This window comes from Microplitis mediator, chromosome 3, assembly GCF_029852145.1.
Source record: "Microplitis mediator isolate UGA2020A chromosome 3, iyMicMedi2.1, whole genome shotgun sequence".
Taxonomy (NCBI): Eukaryota; Metazoa; Arthropoda; class Insecta; order Hymenoptera; family Braconidae; genus Microplitis; species Microplitis mediator.
Window position 1 is genome coordinate 23,658,037 of NC_079971.1, and position 22,670 is coordinate 23,680,706.

General features: G+C 33.4%; 2 protein-coding genes across 4 annotated transcripts; one reads left to right on the forward strand and one right to left on the reverse strand.

Annotated features, from left to right (window-relative positions):
* Positions 1-2,430: 2,430 nt before the first annotated feature.
* Positions 2,431-21,181, reverse strand: LOC130665066 (PAT complex subunit CCDC47-like). Of its 3 annotated transcripts, XM_057465326.1 has the most exons (6): positions 21,031-21,181; positions 18,298-18,404; positions 17,439-18,163; positions 16,364-16,458; positions 14,995-15,094; positions 11,608-14,872 (listed from the first exon to the last, which is right to left on the reverse strand). In XM_057465326.1, the coding sequence occupies exons 2-6, from the start codon at positions 18,367-18,369 to the stop codon at positions 11,905-11,907; spliced, it is 3,960 nt and encodes a 1,319-aa protein (XP_057321309.1). In that variant the 5' UTR covers positions 18,370-18,404; positions 21,031-21,181; the 3' UTR covers positions 11,608-11,904. The 3 variants fall into 3 exon arrangements, with proteins under 3 accessions (XP_057321311.1, XP_057321310.1, XP_057321309.1); XM_057465328.1 differs by lacking the exons at positions 11,608-14,872; positions 14,995-15,094; positions 16,364-16,458; positions 17,439-18,163; positions 18,298-18,404 and adding exons at positions 2,431-3,374; positions 6,239-6,410; positions 6,471-7,508; XM_057465327.1 differs by lacking the exons at positions 11,608-14,872; positions 14,995-15,094; positions 16,364-16,458; ... (1 more) ...; positions 18,298-18,404; positions 21,031-21,181 and adding exons at positions 2,432-3,374; positions 6,239-6,410; positions 6,471-7,508; positions 8,007-8,330.
* LOC130665072 (kinesin-like protein KIF3B) lies at positions 8,526-11,591 on the forward strand. Its single transcript, XM_057465337.1, has 2 exons — positions 8,526-8,828; positions 8,902-11,591. The coding sequence occupies exon 2, from the start codon at positions 8,910-8,912 to the stop codon at positions 11,094-11,096; it is 2,187 nt and encodes a 728-aa protein (XP_057321320.1). The 5' UTR covers positions 8,526-8,828; positions 8,902-8,909; the 3' UTR covers positions 11,097-11,591.
* Positions 21,182-22,670: the final 1,489 nt, after the last annotated feature.

Genomic DNA, 22,670 nt, shown 5'->3' on the forward strand with positions numbered 1-22,670 from the left:
TTTTTTATTAGCTTTAAGTATTGTTAACTCATTAAACAAATCGATAGATCGAATAGACTAATACATATTTTTGTAGGAAATTGAACGCTCTACAAAAAAGGTCTCTTATCATTTTTCGATCAATCCATCTGTTCTAAAGTTATTGGAGCTCGAAGTCAAGTTATAGTAAATTTCGATATCTTTCTACTTTTCCGGCAAAACTATCAGACTTATCACAAAATTTTGTAGGATCTTTTTTGTAGACAATTTTATTTCCTACAAATTACTATCAGTAAAGTTTTTTCAAATTCCGCATTGTTTTCTAGTTATTTTAATTTCAATGTCGAGCTCTTGAAATCGATCAGAACACTACTTTTTTAGGAGCTTAAAATTAAAATGAAAATAACTAGAAAACAATGCGGAATTTGAAAAAACTTTACTGATAATAATTTGTAGGAAATAAAATTGTCTACAAAAAAGATCCTATGATATTTTGTGATAAGTCTGATAGTTTTGCCGGAAAAGTAAAAAGATCTCGAAATTTACTATAACTTGACTTCGAGCTCCAATAACTTTAGAACAGATGGATTTATCAAAAAATGATAAGAGACCTTTTTTGTAGAGCGTTCAATTTCCTACAAAAGTATGTATTAGTCAATTCGATCTATTAATTTGTTCACGAGTTAAAAATACTCAAAGTTAAAAAAAAAATTTCCCGTGTTATTTAAATAGGAAATCGAATTTATTGATGAGCTAAGCCGCTATTGGGCTTAAACCCTTTAGTCCAGCGGCATAATTTTTTATTTTCTATATACTACCAGATTTTCGGGTATAGCAGTAAAAAAAAAATATAGCCTTAAAATGACACACCCTAATAAATATATATGTTCATAGAAGGGAGGGGGTATAATGGGCCGGTAAAAAAGTTAGTTTTTAAAAAAAATTTTGCCTAATGTTGCGATTATGGATATGTGACGGTGTATATGTAACACAGATATTATATATTTCACTACACAATCCTTGATTACTGAACGCGCAGCACGTCATGCGCAGAAATTTCAAATACAAGCATTTGAATTTTTAAATAAGTATTATGAAATTTCAAATGGAATTATTAAAATTCAATATGTCTTAGAATTTTCAATACTTGCTTTGAAAATTTAAAAAAAAAAGTATAAATTTTAAGTACGTATATTAAAATTCATATTTTTTATCTTAATTTTAAATACCAGCTTGATTATTAAATAACGTATATTAAATTTGAAGCTTTTTTCATTGAAAATACAATTCAAATATCTAGTTATGAAAATTCAATTCCTTTTGTATTGTAATTTTCAAATTATTTTTAACAGTGTATTAAATGTGATATACTGTTAAAAAAATTGTTTGAATTTTCAAAACATTGTATATAACGCAATAAACACATACAATTGTGTTTGAAATTTCATTGTAACGATCGTATAGAATTTAAAATACACGCTTTTGAATTTTTAAATAGACACTTCAGATTTTCAAATATATTTATTTGAAAATTAAAAAAAGAGTATTTGAAAATTAAAAAAAGAGTATTTGAAAATTCAAAAAAAAGTATTTGAAAATTCAAAAACATGTATTTTAAATTCTATATGAAATTAGTAATGAAATTTCAAGCACAAATGTATGTGTTTATTGCGTTATATACAATGTTTTGAAAATTCAAACAATTTTTTTGAACAGTGTAGTTTTTATGACTCGTGGTTCGAGTACTTTAAGCTATCTTTCTCCGAAATAATAAAATAAAACATTTTTCAAGGGTAAAAATGTGTTCACTAAATGTTACTCAAAAAGGAAAACTTTTCTTTTTCAGAATAAAAACAAACTCAAAATAAATAATACACTGTAAAAAAAATTGTTTGAATTTTCAAAGATTGTATATAACACAATAAACACATACATTTGTGCTTGAAATTTCATTACTAATTTCATATAGAATTTAAAATACATGTTTTTGAATTTTCAAATTAACACTTTAGATTTTCAAATACTTTTTTTTGAATTTTCAAATAAGTATTATGAAATTTAAAATAGAATTATTAAAATTCAATATATGTTTTAGGATTTTCAATACTTGCTTTGAAAATTTAAAAATCAAGTATAAATTTTCAGTACGTATATTAAAATTCATATTTTTTATCTTTATTTTGAATACCAGCTTGATTATTAAATAACGTATATTAAATTTGAAGCTTTTTTCATTGAAAATACAATTCAAATATCTAGTTATGAAAATTCAATCCCTTTTGTATTGTAATTTTCAAATTATTTTTAACAGTGTATAATATAATAAAAGAGAATGATTTTTGTAGAAGAACTCAATATTTTAACACCTAAAATATTTATGACCTATTGATAAAAAAAATAATAACAGTTAATAAATTTTCAAATAATTATTGTAAAACGTACGTTTTATTATGTACAATAAATTATACATTATAATAAGTATTTATAATTTATAATCTATTAATAATTATATGTAAATTTTATTTTTTTATTTTAAGTGGATATTTTATTCAACGCACATCACACTATTGTTTTAATTCACTCAACATTTAAATATCATAAACTTAATACGCGATATTATATATTTAGACAGTAATTATTTATCATATTTTTTAAATTAACACAGTAAGAACTATATTTGATTTTTTTACTACAAGGCGCGAATTTCAAAAATAATGAAAAAGTTTTTGGTCACTTCTATTTTTTTTAAAAATGTAATTAATTATGAGGTAAAACAAAATATGAAAAAATATTTTTATAATTTTGAATTTTTAAATTTCGCGGGCTTTCAAAATTTTCGCGCTCAAATTAAAATTTGATATTATGGTACAAATATTTGACGTTGGACTGGTAATTTTTTAAAAATCAGATAAATAATTATCACCTGATATATATATTTACTTATAATTATTGATATTTGTTCGAGGTACCGCAAGAAAAAAACTTTAAAGTGATAACGGAAAAAAAATAAATACGTGAGATATAAATTTATTATTCCCAATGAAAGTATGTACGATTTAAATGCGATGGTCAGTCCTCTTCTCAAAATATATAAATAAATTTATAATCACGATATTAGATTACTAAAAAAAAATATATTTATAAAAGGATTTAAATCACAGGGCTTTGACTTTAAGTTGTTTCATTCTGGGAGCGCGTTTTTTTGCCAAACGTTTCTGCTCTTTTTCTTCCCACTTGCGCTGTTTGTCAGGATCCTCTTCTTGGAGAATCCTCTCTTTCTCTTGTCGACGTTTTTCCTCACGTTTCGCTGCCGCGGCTTCGGCTCGCGCTGCGTGAGTAGTTTTCAGAAAAGCTTCCTCAACTTTTTGTCGGTTTTTGTCTGCTTTACTTTTACCCTGGAAATAAGAAAAAGTTTATTAAAGTCTGTACGAGAAGAAAGTAATGGTGACTGTTCTCAGTACATTAATGAAAGATCAACCAGTGAAGTTATGGTAACAATTACTGGGAATTATGGGATGTACGGCCATGTCTGGAAAAGTTGGATGCAATTTTTGGAATTCATTACTATTTTAAATTACATCTACAGAGACGTTAGATAAATTTATAATCCATTTATACGTTTACTTATTAGAGATTGAGGAACGTGAACGACTGTGAGATTGCGCTACTTATGTTTTATATTTTTCATAAAATATTTATTTGTCTGTATGAGAGAGTGTTTGTATGTTTATACGTGCCTGTGTAATTTTACTTTTATAAATATGGATATAGGTTAAGGAGATTATGTTTAATATATATACAGATGGAACCGCAGGAAACAACTGCTCAGTCATTAATAAATGAATGAATTAATAAAAGTTTCATTAATGATGGGAACAGTTGTGGTAATGGTTACCATAATAGTATAGTAACGATTACTATGATAGTATGGTAACCATACCATAATATTATCGTAATATTCATTATACTATCACAGTAATTATTACCATAATTTTTAGTAACAACTACTATACTATCATAGTAATTATTATCATACTTTTACAGTAACCATTATTATATCATAGTCATTACTATCGTAATATTATGGTAATTGTTTATATATTCATAGTAATTATTACCATAATACTATTGTAGTAATTACTATACTATCGTAGTAATTATTACCACACTTTTATGGTAATCATCACTATACTATCATAGTAATTATTACCATACGTTTACAGTAACCATTATTATACTATCGTAGTAATTATTACCACACTTTTATGGTAATCATCACTATACTATCATAGTAATTATTACCATACGTTTACAGTAACCATTATTATACTATCGTAGTAATTATTACCACACTTTTATGGTAATCATCACTATACTATCATAGTAATTATTACCATACGTTTACAGTAACCATTATTATACTTTCGTAGTAATTATTACCACACTTTTATGGTAATCATCACTAGACTATCATAGTAATTATTACCATACGTTTACAGTAACCATTATTATACTTTCGTAGTAATTATTACCACACTTTTATGGTAATCATCACTAGACTATCATAGTAATTATTACCATACGTTTACAGTAACCATTATTATACTTTCGTAGTAATTATTACCACACTTTTATGGTAATCATCACTAGACTATCATAGTAATTATTACCATACGTTTACAGTAACCATTATTATACTTTCGTAGTAATTATTACCACACTTTTATGGTAATCATCACTAGACTATCATAGTAATTATTACCATACGTTTACAGTAACCATTATTATACTTTCGTAGTAATTATTACCACACTTTTATGGTAATCATCACTAGACTATCATAGTAATTATTACCATACGTTTACAGTAACCATTATTATACTTTCGTAGTAATTATTACCACACTTTTATGGTAATCATCACTAGACTATCATAGTAATTATTACCATACGTTTACAGTAACCATTATTATACTATCGTAGTAATGATTACCACACTTCTATGGTAACCATTACTATAATATCATAGTAATTATTACCATACTTTTTAGTAACAACTACTATACTATCATACACTGTAAAAAGAGCGGTGTTAAAAAGGGACTCGTTTTAACTCCGCCCGGTGTAAAAATGAAATTACACCGGTGTAGGAGAAGTAATACACCGGTGTTAAAAATACCGGTGTTAAAGCGGGGTAACCGGTGTAAAAGAGGAGTAAACCGGTGTAAAAGCGGGGTAACCGGTGTAAAAGCGGAGTAATACCGGTGTAAAAGCGGTGTAAATTGCGTCCGCTTGGAGTATTAACTTTAAAGATTATAAAACACAAAAAATGTCAGTTCTTCATGAAAACTAATAAAGAATATTATTTATTAACAAGTATAGTGATCGAGTAAGTAAAAATATTCACAAAGTAAAATATTTTAACACCGATAACGAATATCTACACCGGTGGCGGCGTTATTTTAACACCAATCTAAAATATTTACACCGGTGGCGGCGTTATTTTCACACCGCTTTCGGGGGTAAATTTAACACCGATAATTTTAACACCTACACCGTTTGGACTTACCCCGGTGATTTTTTACAGTGTAGTAATTATTACCATACTTTTACAGTAACCATTATTAGACTATCGTAATAATTACTACCATACTTTTATGGTAACTGTTACTATAATCTTATAGTAATTACTATCATAACATTTTTGTAATGGTTACTATACTATCGTAGTAATTATTACTACACTTTTATGGTAATCTCCACTATACTATCATAGTAATTATCACTATACTTTTACAGTAACCATTATTATACTATCATAGTCATTGTTATCGTAATACTATGGTAATACTTACTATACTATCATAGTATTTATTACTGTAATTTTATAGTAATTATTATTATAGTAATTGTAACCATACTTTTTAGTAACAAGTACTGTACTACCATAGTAATTATTACTATAATATTACGGTAATTACTACTATACTTACAGTAATAATTACCATCATAAAGGTATGGAACTGATTCCTATATGAAAAATTTCTCACGGTAATCGCTACCACATTATTACGGTAATTATTACCACAACATATGGTCACGTTTACCACAGTAGTATGGTAACGATTACCATACTGACTTAGGAGATTACCACAATTTCCTATGAACTAGTCTACAATCGTACAGGAATGAAACCCATATAGATAGTAATTGTTACCGTAACTATTCTATTATTAATATAAAAAAAATCTATTCCTTACTTCTTTCGACAATTTAAACCGCCTCAATTTATCAACAAGATAAAACGTCAACTGCAACAGCGCTCGCATTTTTTCCACAGATTCAGCATTAGGAACTTTTCCTTTGATGCTGATATTCAGCCCAATCAGCAGCACACGTTTTACTTCTGGCATCGTCAGTGCCCCCGAGTCTCTAAAAAAAAACAAAATTAATAAATAAATTATCGATAAAAAAAAATATAAATAAACTCACTCTTGTTGTTTTGTTCCGCTGTACTGATCACTGACATGGATGTAATCAATAAATTGTGAGTATTTATTAAAAGCAGCAACGACTCTCGTGTCCAGAATCGCCGGCGTGGCCTCTGCTATTTCGGACATGACGTAGAAACCCATGGGTAACCCAAACTTCTCCCCGGGTCTCTTGTCGGGGCAATAGGTCGCGATATCCGCGATATCGCGAATGAAATGGACGGCAGTTCGCTTGGTAGCGACTGCGAAAACAAAATTATCCGTTTCATCTTTGGCCAGCTCGATCTTCAAATGCGTCTGGTCGTTCTGCGGCCTCAATATTTGGGCGATTACGTTTATCAGATCCTGTCGCTTCAATAATTTGAGTTCAATCAGCAACGAATCGCAACCAACTCGACCTGAACAGTAAATACTGTACTGAGATTCGCTTTCTTTTACCAAATAACTTTCCGAAGACTCTTCGATTGATTTTCCCGTGTCGCCGACTAGGGAAAAATTGTCCTGGAGAATTTTCCGGTGCTCCGCGAACCAGGACTCGGCAATGCGGCAATTCTTTGAACACCCGGTGAAATAATTTATGAAGTAAATTATCAACCCGGCGACCATCAAAATCTCCAGGTAGTAACTGTCCCAGCGGGCACGTAAGTGCAGGGGCACTTTGGTTATGGTCAGAGTCGAAGGCTCGTCGGATTTCCCGGGATTTTTGTTCTCGAGACCCTCGAATTCTTCTTCGTCTTGGAAGTGATCGAATTCTGAGTCGACGTCATCCTCGACTAGGGTATCGTCTTCTTCGTACTCGTCTACTTGGTTGTTATCATCATTATCATTATCATTGTTGTTGATATTGTTGTTATTGTTGATGTTTTTTTTTTCACTCGAAAACTTTTCGGAAGCCGCCGCAGATTTTTCGTCTTCGAAATCTTCAAATTCAGCGAACTCGTTGTCTTCGGTCAGCTCTTCATTGTAGTGAGCAGTCGCCCATAAGTTCGTGCCGACGAGGATGATGTGAATTATCACCAGCCAGAGTTTCATTTTCAATCTGGAAAAATTCAAATTTTTTCGATCGAAATTAGGGTTTTAATTCCTGGCCATTTCTGGACATTCATGTGGAATAAATGTTCATCTTTGGAGGTCTTTGGAAAGGAAATTTAATTCCCTACAACTTTTGTTTCAGTAAAAAATACCCTAGGATCAATTTTTGAAAAGTTACAGCCATTTTTTTAATTTGGAAATTTTTTATTTCGTTATGTAACTAAAAAACGCTATATCTTTTGAAATATTGATTTTATAAAATTTTTCAAAGACACAAAAGTTGTAGGGAATTCAATTTCCGATCCAACGACCTCATTTTTTGTAACTTTATAATTATTTAATTTTTTCCAAAAATAAAACAAAAATTCTAATTTTTATCAAAAAAAAAAGACACGTCATCCTTAAAATTAAGGGACAAAATTTGAAGTACACAAATATATACATAAATATATGTCATAATATAAAAAAATTTCTTAATGAAAAAAAGTAAAAATTTTTAACTTACAAATAATGAAAAAAAACTTGTAATTATTTTTTTATGTATTTAATCACGTCCCCTCATGTGATTTAGGTTTTAATTAACTTTATAATACAGGCCGAGGTAGAATAAGTCGAGATTCTAGAGCTCTATAATACACATATATATCTACATAAATTCTATATATATATGGCGGCTAGTAATCCAGCGGTTGTAAAAAAAATTATAAACCCATTTGTAGACGAAGAGAACTAAACTCGTAGTACTTTTTTTAATTGTCTTAGTTGTCACTATCTTACTACACTGTTTTGCGAGGATACTATTGGAGTAACGTCATCATCTCGCGTGGTTACAATATTTGACCACTGGTTTTGTAGTCACAAGTGAGAAAACTCAAAATTTTTCCGCGATTTAGGTATAGTTTGGTCTCAAACTCTTCTTTTCCGTACTACGGTACCACGAATTCCTGTTTTACCTCAGAAAATTCCGAGTATTCCCTCTCTGTTCCACGCATTCATTGATCGCTCGACTAAAAGTCTGAGGCAATTACGCGTGCGCAACTTCAAGCAAAGTCTTGAATGTGAACTGAATTGCGATAAACAAAAAAAACTAAAGATGTGACGCTTATCCTGAAAAAAATCCTAATCGCAATTATCGGAAAGGGCGCAGATATTTTTAAAAATCATTTTTATAATTGCCGCGATTGGAATCGAAAAATATAAGAGCGCTATTGGAGGTAATTGATTCAGAAAACATTGACATGGTTGGTATGGACTCAAACAATGGATCAATACACTCTGTTTCCAAGTGTTAAATAACAAAACTCTTAATAATTGATAAGGATCAAAGGTAAGTTGGCGTTAACTGATAGAATTTACCCTAGAAAACAATAATTTTTTATAAGAAATGATAAAAATTTTAGATTCCAAGATGGAGAAGGAAGGAAAGTTGTCAAAAAAACGTGCCAAGGCACTGACGATATCCGAAAGTGGTACCCAGTGTGTGCAAGTCGTGGTCCGATGTCGGCCGATGGATGCCAAGGAGACGTCACGTCAGTATTCGAGGGTCGTGGAAGTCGCGCCTTCGCGGGGGGTCGTGGAGATCAAGAACCCGAGGGAAGATCCGTCGAAGGACAACTTGAAAATATTCACATTCGATGCAGTGTACGATTGGCACTCGAGTCAGCAGGACATTTATGAAGAAACCGTCAGGCCGCTGGTCTCCTCAGTCCTTGACGGGTTCAACGGGACGATATTCGCGTACGGCCAGACGGGAACTGGGAAGACCTACACCATGGAAGGCTCGAAGAACGACTACGACCGTCGAGGAATTATTCCAAGGTCATTTGAGCATATATTCAATCATATAGGACGCACGGAGAACATGCAGTACCTGGTGCGCGCCAGTTACCTCGAGATCTACCAGGAAGAGATACGGGATTTGCTGCATGCTGATCAGTCCTTGCGATTTGAGCTCAAGGAGAAGCCGGAGAGCGGAGTCTTTGTCAAGGATTTGTCGACGGTGGTCTGCAAAAGTGCTCAGGAGATTCAGCAGCTGATGAACAAAGGGAACCTCAACCGGACGATAGGAGCTACGAATATGAACGAGCATAGTTCTAGGTCGCATGCGATATTTCTGATTACTATTGAGATGGAATCGCTGGTGGGCGACAGTCGGGGAATTCGTGTTGGTCGGCTGAACCTGGTTGACCTGGCTGGCAGTGAAAGGCAGAGTAAAACGGGTTCCTGCGGTGACAGACTCAAGGAAGCGAGCAAAATAAACCTGAGTCTTTCAGCTCTGGGTAATGTCATCTCAGCGCTAGTTGATGGGAAGACAACGCATGTTCCTTACCGTGACTCAAAGCTGACTCGGCTGCTTCAAGATTCCCTGGGTGGTAACTCCAAGACTATTATGGTGGCTAACATTGGACCTGCTTCTTATAATTATGATGAGACGCTGACGACACTGAGGTATGCAAATCGTGCTAAGAATATTAAGAATAAACCGAGGATCAATGAAGATCCTAAGGATGCCCTGCTGAGACAGTATCAGGAAGAGATCAGCAGATTGAAGGAACGACTAGCGCTCAAGGGACCGGTTGCTAAAAAGAAGAAGAAGACTAAGAAACGTGTAGATAAAAGTGATAAGGACGAAGATGACACGGAGTCGGAAATGGAGGACAGTCGGGAAGACAACCGGGTTACGGAGGCTGAGAAGAAACTTATTGCCGAGCAGCTGCGGACTGAGAAACAAGAAACTGAACAGCTGGTGATGAGGATCAAGGAGCTGGAGAGCAAGATGTTGTGTGGGGGTAAAAATATTGTTGATCATACAAACGAGCAGCAGCGGGCACTGGAGCAAAGGTCTGCAGAGATCGCCGAGAGGAAGAAGCGCGAAGTTGAGATGCAGCAGAAGCTAGAGGATGAGGAATCAACTTTCCTGGGAGTCAGAGACACTTATGCTAATTTGCAACAGGAGGTAGATGTCAAGTCCAAGAAGCTGAGGAAGTGTTTTGCTAAACTGCAAGCTCTGAAGCAGGAGTTGGAAGACATCAATGGCGAGTACAACCGGGACAGGCGTGAACTGGAGGAGACCCAGCATGACCTGATGAAGGAGTTGAAGCTCAAGTACTTGATCATCGATAACTTCATTCCTGTGGAAGAGAAGCACAAGATCCTATCCAGGGTACGGTTTGACGAGGATGAGGACACTTGGGTCATCAAGGAACCCAGTGTCTCTAGTGTCGAAGTGATCCAGCGACCCACTGCGACTCCTGGTGCCAGAAGACCTACTACTGAGTACGCAAAGATTGCTCTGGCCATGGGACGTGGCTACAGGTACGCTGGCGAGAACATCCTCAACCTGGAACTCGACATGCCTTCGCGTACGACCTTGGACTACCAAGGGCCCGCCATCGCCCCGACCATTCAAGCTGTCCTCGAAGAAGCGCTCCGTGACGAAGGTGACATCGACGTCGACGCATCGAATGTCAGGCTCAGGACACCCAAACCCAGGATCCCATCTGCCAAGACGCGGCCTCGGAGTGTTGGTAAGATCCCGCAGATGCAAATTCCCGCTCCAGTTTACCCTAAGACCCGGGGACTTGTTCCTAAATAGGCTTGTTTTATATTTATATGTTATATATAATGACTTATATGTCTACGCTATTTTTCTCGCTGGCTTCAGTCGATTTCACGTCTGCTTATCCTAAGAAATCAATGGAAACTTATTGATTTTGAGGATTTTTTTATTTTTTATAAAATTCATAATTGTACAGCAGTAATTAAAAATAAAATTATCAGGCCGTTTAATCAATAATAAATACTATTATTAATTAAACGCCCTGATATTTTTTTTTCAATCAGAGAACGGTCAATAGTTTCAATTAATTTCTTTTACAGCGGATTAGGTATTTTTATCAAAGTATTTTGTAATTATACAAGAGTGGACTCCAGAGTCATCTCGAGTCGACTTTTGTATAAAAGCCGTATTTATAATTTAATTGTCTTACTAAAACTAAATGACTAAGGATGAGATAATGAACGTGTACTTGTCTGAAATAAAACTAGACTGAATAATCTAGTCATAAATGTGCAATTTAAACACTTAAATAAAATAAATAATTATTAATTTGAAAGTTTATTTAACCACTAGCTTATTGACGTACTGAGTACATAGCAAAATCTTAAATACTTATTTTAAGCTGAACAATAAAACAAATAATAATTAATTAAACAAATCTAATAAAAGAGTTATGCAGACATTTTTTTACACGATAAAAGTTAAACCTTTTGTTCACGCAGGCCTGTAAAAAATGCGGTAAAAAAAATATCAATTTGTTTTCCAGGCATTGGTTAAACTTAAGACTTAATTTAAAACGGATGACATTTTAAAATCAGGGGTAATTTTGTCAGTTAACTGGAGATTAGTAGAACCTGTTACTGTAGTTGCTGTACTGGTTGTTTTGCTGGGGGTACCCGATGGGTCCAGGAGCTGAAGGTCCTGATCCGTACTGAGGGGGAGGGGCTCCGTACATCTGCTGGGGCTGGAGTTGGGACTGGGGTGGATACTGGTTCTGATGCGGCGGAGGTCCGTACTGACTTTGGTTGGAGTTGATGTTGTTGCCAGAGTAGGGTTGGTTGTAATTATTGTAGCCATTGTTCATGCTGGAGATCGGCTGGACGTTGTTGTTCATGTAACTAGAGTTGGGGTAATTTTGCTGGGGGGGTTGATAATTGTAGGGCTGGTTGGGCAGATTGTAGGGATTCTGGTGAGATGGGGGCTGGTGCTGAGATTGGTGGAGCTGAGACGCTTGGGGCTGGGGTTGGTGAGTCTGGGTCTGGGGTTGGGGCTGATGGTGGCTCTGAAGCAGAGGAGGGTTGAAAGCCGGGTAACTTTGGGGAGGGATCGTTACGTTGGTAGAACCTGGAGGCAAGACATCGGTATGGATTGGAGACCGGTCTCTCTGCATGTGGGATTTAACGACATACTTATTGGGAAGTCCGCCCATGATATTGTCGATAAGCCGTTTGGTTTCGTTAAGAATAGCGGCCGCGTCGTTTGATTTTTCTTTGCGATGCGGCGAGCGCGATCGCGACCGCGACCACGAGCGTGCTAGGGAATCTGAGTGTCTTTTAGCTTTCTCGCTTTCCACAACGTTCTTGTCCGCTGCTTTGTAGATGTCTTCGAACGAGTAGTCGTCATCATCGTCGGACAAATCGAGTTTTTTGGACCTGTCGTCATCTTTGAGTCTACGATCGTCGTCCTCGTCGTCGGCAAATATATCGATCTTGGGTTTCCATTTTAGATGGTCGTCATCTGAGGGATTATGAGCGCCCTTACGCGACGCGAATGGAGATATGCTGCGAGACGGTTTTGTGATCATCTCATCATCACGAGGCGAATCTTCACGATGTGAACTTCCACCAGTGTTGCCAAGATTTACGTAACCGCGTAGTTTTTCAACCCGCGCTGGATCACTGGCTTCGAGTTTCTTCAAGAAATTTATAAGCCCGTGCTGTTTATCGGTTCCCAGGTCATTGAAATTTTGTAGTAGATCTTTAAGATCATTGTCGGTAAGATTTTCCATCCTTGCAGTATGAGTTTCAACAGTTTCGACTGGTGAAGGTGTTGGTTTCTTTTCTTCGACTACAGCTACTGGAGCTGGAGCTACTGGTGCTGGTGCTACTGGAACTGGAGCTACTGGAGCCGGTGCTACTGGAGTTACCACTACTGCCGAAGCTGGTGCAGAGGCAGGAGCTGCAGGTATTTCAGTACCAGCCGTCAGACTCTTGACGAAGTTCGCAGTAGTGATCGGTTTGTCGCTGTGTCGGGAGGCTTCGGCCATTCCAACGACAGCATTTATTAAAGTCTCCAGTTCATCTTGCGACACGTTGGTCCGACCTTGGGCAATCAACGCTGCAGCAATTTGCTGAGCAATAGCGACCTTATCAACGGCACCAACACCCGGTACACTGACTGGTTCTGATTTAATCGAACCAATATCCGTAAGACTGCGCGTTCCCAAGAATGAAGAGCGCGATAACGAGGCCAAGGACCGTGCGATTTCCTCAGTCTGTTTCTTACGTTTTTCCTCTTCTTCTTCCTTCTTACGCTTATCTTCCTCCGCTTTGTGCAACAACTGAGCGATATTTTGTATCGCTGATTTAGTCGCTGGAATTGCTTTCTTTTCAATCATACCCGCGAACAACTGACCCTTCAATTTCTCTTTTACCGTTTCAAAAAATACACTTACCTCGTCGTCGAGCAACAATTCTTCCGCGGAATTCGGCTTTGCTTTTTCCAAAGCCAACGCGCGTTTCAACAGTTCCACGACTTTAGGGCCCATCGAACCCAACTGCTGCTCAATAGCTGACAGCAATCGCAGCAGACCGATTATCTCCAGGTCCTCTTTCAGAGCGTCCAGGTTCTGAGCGGAAGGACTTGGAGATTTTTCTTTCATCGCGTACGGGGCGTAGTGACGCGGGCGGGAATGGATCACTGGTCTGGGGGTCGCTTGGTAATAGGGCCGATAAGGCGGCTTATCACGAGCATACAAGTAACCGTAGTCACGATCGCGTACCAATTCGCGACTATGCTCATGATGACGTTCACGATCGCGAAGGTATTCACTGCTGCTACGAACGGTCGGCTCTGGTTTTATGGTTTTGGTGCCCACGTACTCGACATCATCGTCGCTGTCCTGCTGCCGCGACTTTTTACTCGGAGGCGGGGGTGAGGGCAGACGATCTTCTTTGCTATTACGCTTGGAACTGGATCCCCATTTGCTGATTTGAGGCTCTGGTGGTTTGTCTTCGGGTAATTCCAGCTGCTTACGAATCTCCTCTTTACGCGACGCCAGCTGCTCGTTATGAATTTCGCGCATCCGTTTGTTCCAGAACTCGATCCACTCGGGCTTGAAGTCGTGCTTTGACGGATCTTTGCCTTCGGCTTGGAGTTCTTTGTACCGACGGTTCCAAAACTTTTTCCACTCGTCCGGATACGCTGAATGTTTCTCGGGATTTTTCTCGTGGAAGGCCAACGCACGGTCGAGATTTTCTTCGGCGCGACGTATCAACTCGCGGTATTTTTCCCATTTATCACGTTCCCGTCGAGGCTCAAGGGAATGGGACCGTGAACGTGATCCACGTACGTGGTGACGCGACTTCGAGGACGCGGGTCGGTACTTTGAGGATGGATGGGCATGTTTCGAATGGTTTGATAGATCTAATCGTAAATCATGGGGCGAGCGTGAGCGCGAACGCGATGGCGATGGACTACTTGATATACTTGACAAGGATGACAGGGATTTTGTATCGTCTGACGGACGTATATTGTCTTTTGAAGGCTTCTTCATCAATTTTTCTTTTGTCACTATCCGTATTTTCATTGACCTAAAAAATATTATTTATTTTTAGTATTTATCCTTCTGATATTATTCATTATATTGTTTCACTGGTGCATAATTTAATTGTGGGATGTAGAATTTTTAAATAATTTTATGTTTATTACTTACGATTTAGTAGTATCGGGTTCTATTTTTTTAGGGAATGCTTTTTCCATAACTTTGTCTTCTTTTTTTGGTTTTTCCTCTTTATCCACTTCTTTTGACACGTCTTTTTTGTAACAAAATCATAGATTATTAGTCAATGATTTGAAAATTTTATTGTTTGTTTATAATTATTATTAATAATCATAACTATTCACAGTAATTATTAGCAGAATAGTATTTTTAAGGATTGGTATCAAAGATTTATTTTTATTTAAATTTTTACAGCAGAGGTCAGAAAAAATAGTCATAGTAATTATTACTGTAACGTTATTTTCACAGTAATTATTACCGGGGTAGTATTTTTCTAAGGACTGGTAGCAAAGATTCAATTTTATTAAAATTTTTTACTGCAGAGACAAGAAAAAATAGACGTAGTAATTATTACTGTAAAGTTATTTTCACAGTAATTATTATCAGAATAGTATTTTTTTAAAGATTGACAGCAGGGATTTATTTATTTATTTGCGTTGAAATTTTTATTTTACGACTAAGAAAAAAATAGTCATAGTAATTATTACTGTAACGTTATTTTCACAGTAATTATTACCAGAATAGTATTGTTCTAAGGACTGGTAGCAACCGTTTAATTTTATTAAAATTTTGTACTGCAGAGACAAGAAAAAATAGACGTAGTAATTATTACTGTAACGTTATTTTCACAGTAATTATTACCAGAATAGTATTTTTTTAAAGATTGACAGCAGGGATTTATTTATTTATTTGCGTTGGAATTTTTATTTTACGACTAAGAAAAAAATAGTCATAGTAATTATTACTGTGACGTGATATCCATAGTAAATATTACCGGGAGAGTATTTTTTTAAGGATTGGTAACAAGGATTTATTGACATTGAAATTTTTACTGTAGTGCTAAGAAAAAATATTATTAGTAATTTCTACTGTGATATCGTCACAGTAAATATTACCATAACAGTAGTTTCTAATAATTGGAAGCAGGAATTTATTTTTACTGGAATTTTTATTGTATCGCTAAGAAAAAAATATTCATAGTAATTACTACTGTGATATTATTTTCACAGTAATTATTACCAGCATAGTATTTTCTAAGGATTGATACCAGGGATTAATTTTTATTGTATCACTAAGAAAAAATATCCATAGTAATTTTTACCGGGAAACTATATCCTCAGTAATTATTAAATTACTAAAAAAAAGTATCCACGGTAATTTTTACCACGGAACTATCTTGATAGTGATTTTGGCTAAAAAAAAACAATCTACAATAATTATTACAGAACTACCTCAGTAATTATTACTAAGAAGCTCTCTATTTATTTTTATTTAGAAAAATAATTAAGAAAAATACACTCACCTTTTTTTTCAGCAGACGATTCAGCCAATTTCTCTTCAAAGTTTGTCACCCATCGCACATCATAAACTTCCATAAATGTTAACTCTGGCGTTTCCCTGCGCACGTAGGAAACAGCCACTTTTAATATATTCATATCAAACAACATTAATTTATAACAATACATACATATATATAATATTTTTACATACATATTATATATACATATATCAACAAAACTTCCACTTCCCGTATTATTTACAAGTTGATTTATTTTTTTACTTTAATTACTAACATCATTTCTTACTAATCAAACAATATCTCCAGAACTATTGATCTTACAAAATTTTTTATTGATACCAAATTTATAGATCATCAAATTTCCGTTCCAAAACCCATATAATTGATCAATTTATCCCTAATAGATACTGAGATATTTAAAATAAAAACATTCAATTTCCCTAAAAAATTTTCTTTTTCCCCCATTTTGATTCCTACCAACTCAAGTGGCCATATCTTCAAAACTATCGATCTTACAAAATTTTTTATTGATCCCAAATTTATAGATCATCAAATTTCCGATCTAAAACCCATATAATAGATCAATTTATCGCCAATAGATAATAAGATATTGCCCTTAAAAATTTTCACTTTTCCCAAAAAATTATTTACTTTCCCCATTTTGATTTCCAACAACTAATCTGCCCATAACTCAAAAACTATTGATCTGACAAGATTTTTTATTGATACCAAATTTATAGATCATAAAATTTCCGTTCCAAAACCCATATAATCGATCAATTTATCTCTAATAGATACTGAGATATTTAAAATAAAAACATTCAATTTCCTTAAAAAATTTTCTTTTTCCCCCATTTTGATTCCTACCAACTCAAGTGGCCATATCTTCAAAACTATCGATCTTACAAAATTTTTTATTGATACCAAATTTATAGATCATCAAATTTCCGTTCCAAAACCCATATTTTTCATCAATTTATCTCCAGCAAATACCAAGATATCAGTAATTAAAGTCAAGGTAAAAAATCAACTAAAGAAATAATAAAATCCAATAAAAATAAATAATAATAAGACCTACCTGAAGTGGTAATCTTGAAAGACATTTTTAATAAACTGAACTCTGTTTTTTTCAAATTGCGCCTTATCAACAAGCTGTGGTTGCAATCGGCCGAATTTTTCTTCTATTTTTTTAGCCACCAACACTGACATTTCATTCGCCCCACGTTTATAATTAGGGGTACGTGGTAGGTCCGCGATAGCACGTGATATTGTTGGAAAGTGACGATTCAAATAAGTAATACGATGATTATAACTGGTAATGTGGGCCATAACAGTGCGTGGGTCACCACGTTTATCACATAACACACAAGTGTAACTCGGTTCACATGAATCATTATCAACTAATTCTAATAAATATTCCAACCCCACAAGCGGTGAGCTCTGATGGCGATCTAAGCTCATCTGAATAGTAGTAACCCGGGTTATCTGGTCTTCCATACCCGGCGGAACGGGTTCTCCGGGCGCCAAAGAATTCGGAATCCCAATGGTCGCTCCCTGCGGGCCCTGCAGTTTCTTGACCGTGTCCCTGTCGGACCAAAGTGACACCGGGTACGGCCATTCGTCCAACTTGAGTTTGTGTCTCGACGACGTGTTGTGGCTTTGCAACTTGTGGGCGCCAAATAATTGCAAATTACAAATGTGGCACCAGATGTCGCCATCTTCCATCCGCGAGTACACGGGTCTCAATGTGCTGTCTTCCGCGGTGACGCTGCATCTCATTAATCTTTTGCGATCATTTTCTTCCTGTAATTAATTTTATTATTTATAAATACGTTGGCTCTCGACCTATTCATTATTTTATTAATTATTGGCTGAAAATAATTTTCTTCAGTCGTTGACTGCGACCGGTTTATCTTCGGGTGATGACATTTCTTTACCTTTTCGCGTTCTTCTTCAGATAAATATGAAGGATTACGTCCTTCTATATCGAGATCGTCGAAATTCTGCATGCTGTTCGGTGGTTAGCTTAAGTTTTTAACGCATTCTGAAAGTATATATATATTGAGATTTTTATATAAGTTATCAAGGGGTAAGTAATTAGTTTTTACTTAAACTATGGCCGTGTCATGTAATCTATCCTTTAAAACCACAATCCATCTACTTACCGGAGTTTTATTTTTTTTTAGGTACAATTACTTTAGGAGTAATTGTAGGAAATACTTTTTTTAATTATCGGTTACTTGTTCAAGTTTTTATTTGAGAAATTTGATAACGAGATTGGGAACTTTCTGTTGAAAAATTTGAATTTCGAGTTTTTTTTAAAATATATATTCATATATATTTATACAGAGGTAATTGTCGATGTAATTTATCAAATTTATCAGGCTCTTGATAAAATGTAAAAATAATTTTTAAAAATGGGCGCCATTAGGCTTAAAGTCAAAGAATTTAAAAAGCGCGGGAATTTTTAAAAATTCAAAATTTAAAAAATAGTCACTGGAAATACTTTCTACAGATTGATACTTTTTTAATAAAGTTTGATATTTTTAAAATGAAGGGAAAAATTCAAAAAAGCGCGCGCAAAAAAATAGAATGATTACAGATTTAAACAGAACGCGGCGCTGCGAATTGAAAAGTAAATATTGTTTTTTTAACATTAGGTAAAAATTGCACTTGCAATTAATAATTTTATTAAATACTTAGCAATTAATTAATTTCTCGCTGGTAATTTAGTAAAATTTTTAATTATTTTACTCTAGGAATTCAAAAAATTTTAATCGATCACTCGCCGCCTGTATACAGGATATTGGTACCATTTGTGAACACTTGAAAAAGTTTCATTGCAATGAGTGTAATTACAGAAACTATAAATGCATTGAAAAAATTAATTACCTCATTGCTTATTTTTAAAATTAAACGATTTTATTTAAATTTCACGATCTTGAAAGTTAACAGGCAATTAAAAATTTTTGATTTTTTTTAACAGATCAATTCTAAAAAAAAAAAAAAAAACTAAAAAAATGCACGTGTAGAAAATTAAAAAAACTATAGGTGCAATTTTTTTAAATATTTTTTTTTTACAATTCATCATTTTGAAAAAAATCCAAAAATTATCAGACGTTAGCTGACTTTATTATCACTAAACTTTGACAATTAACAATTTTCGGATTTTTTTTTCCAACCAATCAATTACAAAAAAAAAAAAAACTAAAAAAATACACATATAGAAAATTAAAAAAACTATAGGTGCAATTTTTAAAAATAATTTTTTTTTTACAATTCATCATTTTTAAAAGAAATCAAAAATTATTAAACGTTAGCTGACTTTATTATCATTAAATTTTGATAATGAACAATTTTTGGATTTTTTTTTCCAACCAATCAATTGCAAAAAAAAAAAATAAAAAAATGCACATGTAGAAAATTAAAAAAACTATAAGTGCAATTTTTAAAAATAATTTTTTTTTTACAATTCATCATTTTTAAAAAAATCCAAAAACTATCAGACGTTAGCTGACTTTATTATCATTAAATTTTGACAATTAACAATTTTCGGATTGTTTTCTCCAACCAATCAATTGCGAAAAAAAAAAAAAACTAAAAAAATGCACATGTAGAAAATGAAAAAAACTACAGGTGTAATTTTTCAAAAATTTTTTTTTCTTGTAATTTATCGTTTTTTCAAAAATCCAAAAATTATCAGACGTTAGCTGAGTTTATTATCATTAAATTTTGACAATTAACAATTTTCGGATTTTTTTTTTCCAACCAATCAATTGCAAAAAAAAAAAAAATTAAAAAATGCACATGTAGAAAATGAAAAAAACTACAGGTGCAATTTTTCCAAATTTTTTTTTTCTGTAATTTATCGTTTTTTCAAAAATCAAAAATTACTAGACCTCGGCTAACGTCAGTATCATATTCTGTCCAGTGTCCAAAATTCACCAGAAGTAGCACCGGTACTCTAACCTCTAAAAATCCCCAGTAAAATTAAAAAATAATAACAATTACAAAAAATATTTTTCAAAAATTTCAAGCCAATTTTTAATTACGAATTTCAATAAACCGGCATAAAATTTATAAAAAATCTTAAACAAGTCACCGATAAATAAAAACATTTTTTTTTAGTAACCATTAACTATATTAATTAAATATATATATAAATATATCGTGTCTTGATCACAGAGATTTAAAAAACCAAAGAATGACAGTAATTATTTTTATAACTTCAACAAATTATCACAGCTTTCAACTTTTTACGGGTAAATTACCACTTTACTTACCAACAACTTTAATTTACAATTAATTTACTATTCAATTACGATATAATTCAACACTTCCACGTACTTTTTTTTTTTTTAATAAAAAAAAAAATGGTAAAAAAATTTTTATTTGATTTAAAAAACCGAGTCAGCGTCTCGGTAAAAAAAAATGATTAAATTAAAAAATGTTTAAAAAAAAAATATTTGAAAATAATCATGACAATGAATCACAACTTTATTATGTAAAATTATTTTTTTATGAAATTTAAAACAACGCCGAATTTTAGCGCATCGTAATATATATACATATATGTATACATGTATATGTGTATGTATATAATTAAATTATTTAATAAAATTAGATGAATAAATTAAGTTTACTGATAAATAAATTAAGTAATCACTTACCAGCGCGCGAAATTTTTTTATTTAAACAAATATATATATGTATATTTATGTTTTTTAGTATTAGTTATTTATATTTTTAATAATTAATGGTGAATTTTTATTGTAGTCACGTTTAGATATCGAGTCTGTGACCTGATTGCGTCCATTTTGTTTTTTTTCTGGGATTAGAGACGGCGACGAAAAATTTTGCGGTGCTGCCATCTGTTGGTTTTAAAAATTTTACTTTGCGTTGAGGTTTAGAAAGTTTGAATTTTTGGCGGGAAAATTTGAATTCATTTATCAGACGGCAGGAATTATTTTCTTAATTTCAGATTTTACGTGAGTGAGTGTAGCAGATATGTGACAATTTTTTAATTTTAAATAAATAAGTTAATTAATTAAAATAATGAAATTTAAAAAAAGGCGCGTACTTATTATTCAAATATTTAAATACAAATTTTTTTATTTTTATTTTATTCACGTTTTACCGTCAATTCAAAATTTTCCAATCGTCTGCTTCATTCACACTCGTGATTTTAAACTTCCCGCTATAAAATTTGAAAATTTTCAAAAAATGGGAAGTTCGATCCGATTTTTGATAATCGAGTTTTTACCAGATCTCGACGTTTTGAGGTCCTAGGAAAATATTCCGGCTATTTCCAGATGGACGTCCGCGTGTGTGTGTGTGTGTATGTGTGTAAACTTTTTTTGCCCGACCATATCTTTAAAAGAACTCACCAAGACTGAGAACTAATTAGATTTTGAAGTCCTTCAGTCAAGTAGTTTCCGAGTCATAAAACATATAAAAGTTTTTTGAACCCAAAGATAATTTTTTTTCCTTCGCTTTTGTATGCTGGCGTTTTTCCAAAAGACTAAGGCCCCCGATGCCTTCAAACGGCCATCCTACGCCTTAATTTTGATCAGGATCGCTGTCTAAGAAAATCTATAGAAGATCGAAAATCTAGACTCAGGGCTCGGTGTTGTAAAGTTTTTTTTTTTTTTGATACTTTTGGCTATCGTCCCAATTGGGCCACGTGCCAAATGTCTTATGAATTCCTACAGATAATCTAGACTCACCCTGAGCTTGAAAACAGCGGGAAGTTTGAAGTTTTTTTAGATTTTTCAAATATTTGAAAAATTTTTATAATCTTTTCTTATAAAAATTATAAAAACCCATTAATCAGCTAAAGTGGGCGACTAATGATACCGATAATATTTTGGGTCTTTTACCCTCAGCCAAAGATTGAAAAAAAATTTGATTTTATTCAAAATTAATTTTTAAATAAATATCTTTCTATTTCACTGTCCACTTTTGTCTCAATAAAAGTATCAGAATTTAAATTTTAAAATTTTTTTCAAAATTTAGTTTCCTAAAAGAATGAAATTTGTGCCGCAGTATTTTATTTGAAATCACACCTTATATTCCGCCGCGAGCACGTCGCAGCGCAATGTAAAATCAATATTGTTGACAAAAAAAATCTTTTGTTCCCCGGAAACTTGAGTTCCGCGTTGAAAAAAACTAAATCCACCTTAAATTTTATAAAAATTATTAATTCCAAATAAAATCAACATTTAAAAAAAAAAAAAAACATTTAAACTCTTAAACTCTCGAGCTCCCGTAACATAAATTGATTAAATTGAACGTGATTAAGTTGAATTGA

Coding starts and splice junctions, on each gene's coding strand:
- LOC130665072 (XM_057465337.1), top strand. CDS start 8,910: ATGGAGAAGGAAGGAAAGTTGTCAAAAAAACGTGCCAAGGCACTGACG.
- LOC130665066 (XM_057465326.1), bottom strand. CDS start 18,369: ATGCAGAATTTCGACGATCTCGATATAGAAGGACGTAATCCTTCATAT. Junction 18,164..18,297: donor CTGAAGAAGAACGCGAAAAG/GTAAAGAAATGT, acceptor AATTAATTACAG/GAAGAAAATGATCGCAAAAG. Junction 16,459..17,438: donor TTTCAAGATTACCACTTCAG/GTAGGTCTTATT, acceptor CTACGTGCGCAG/GGAAACGCCAGAGTTAACAT.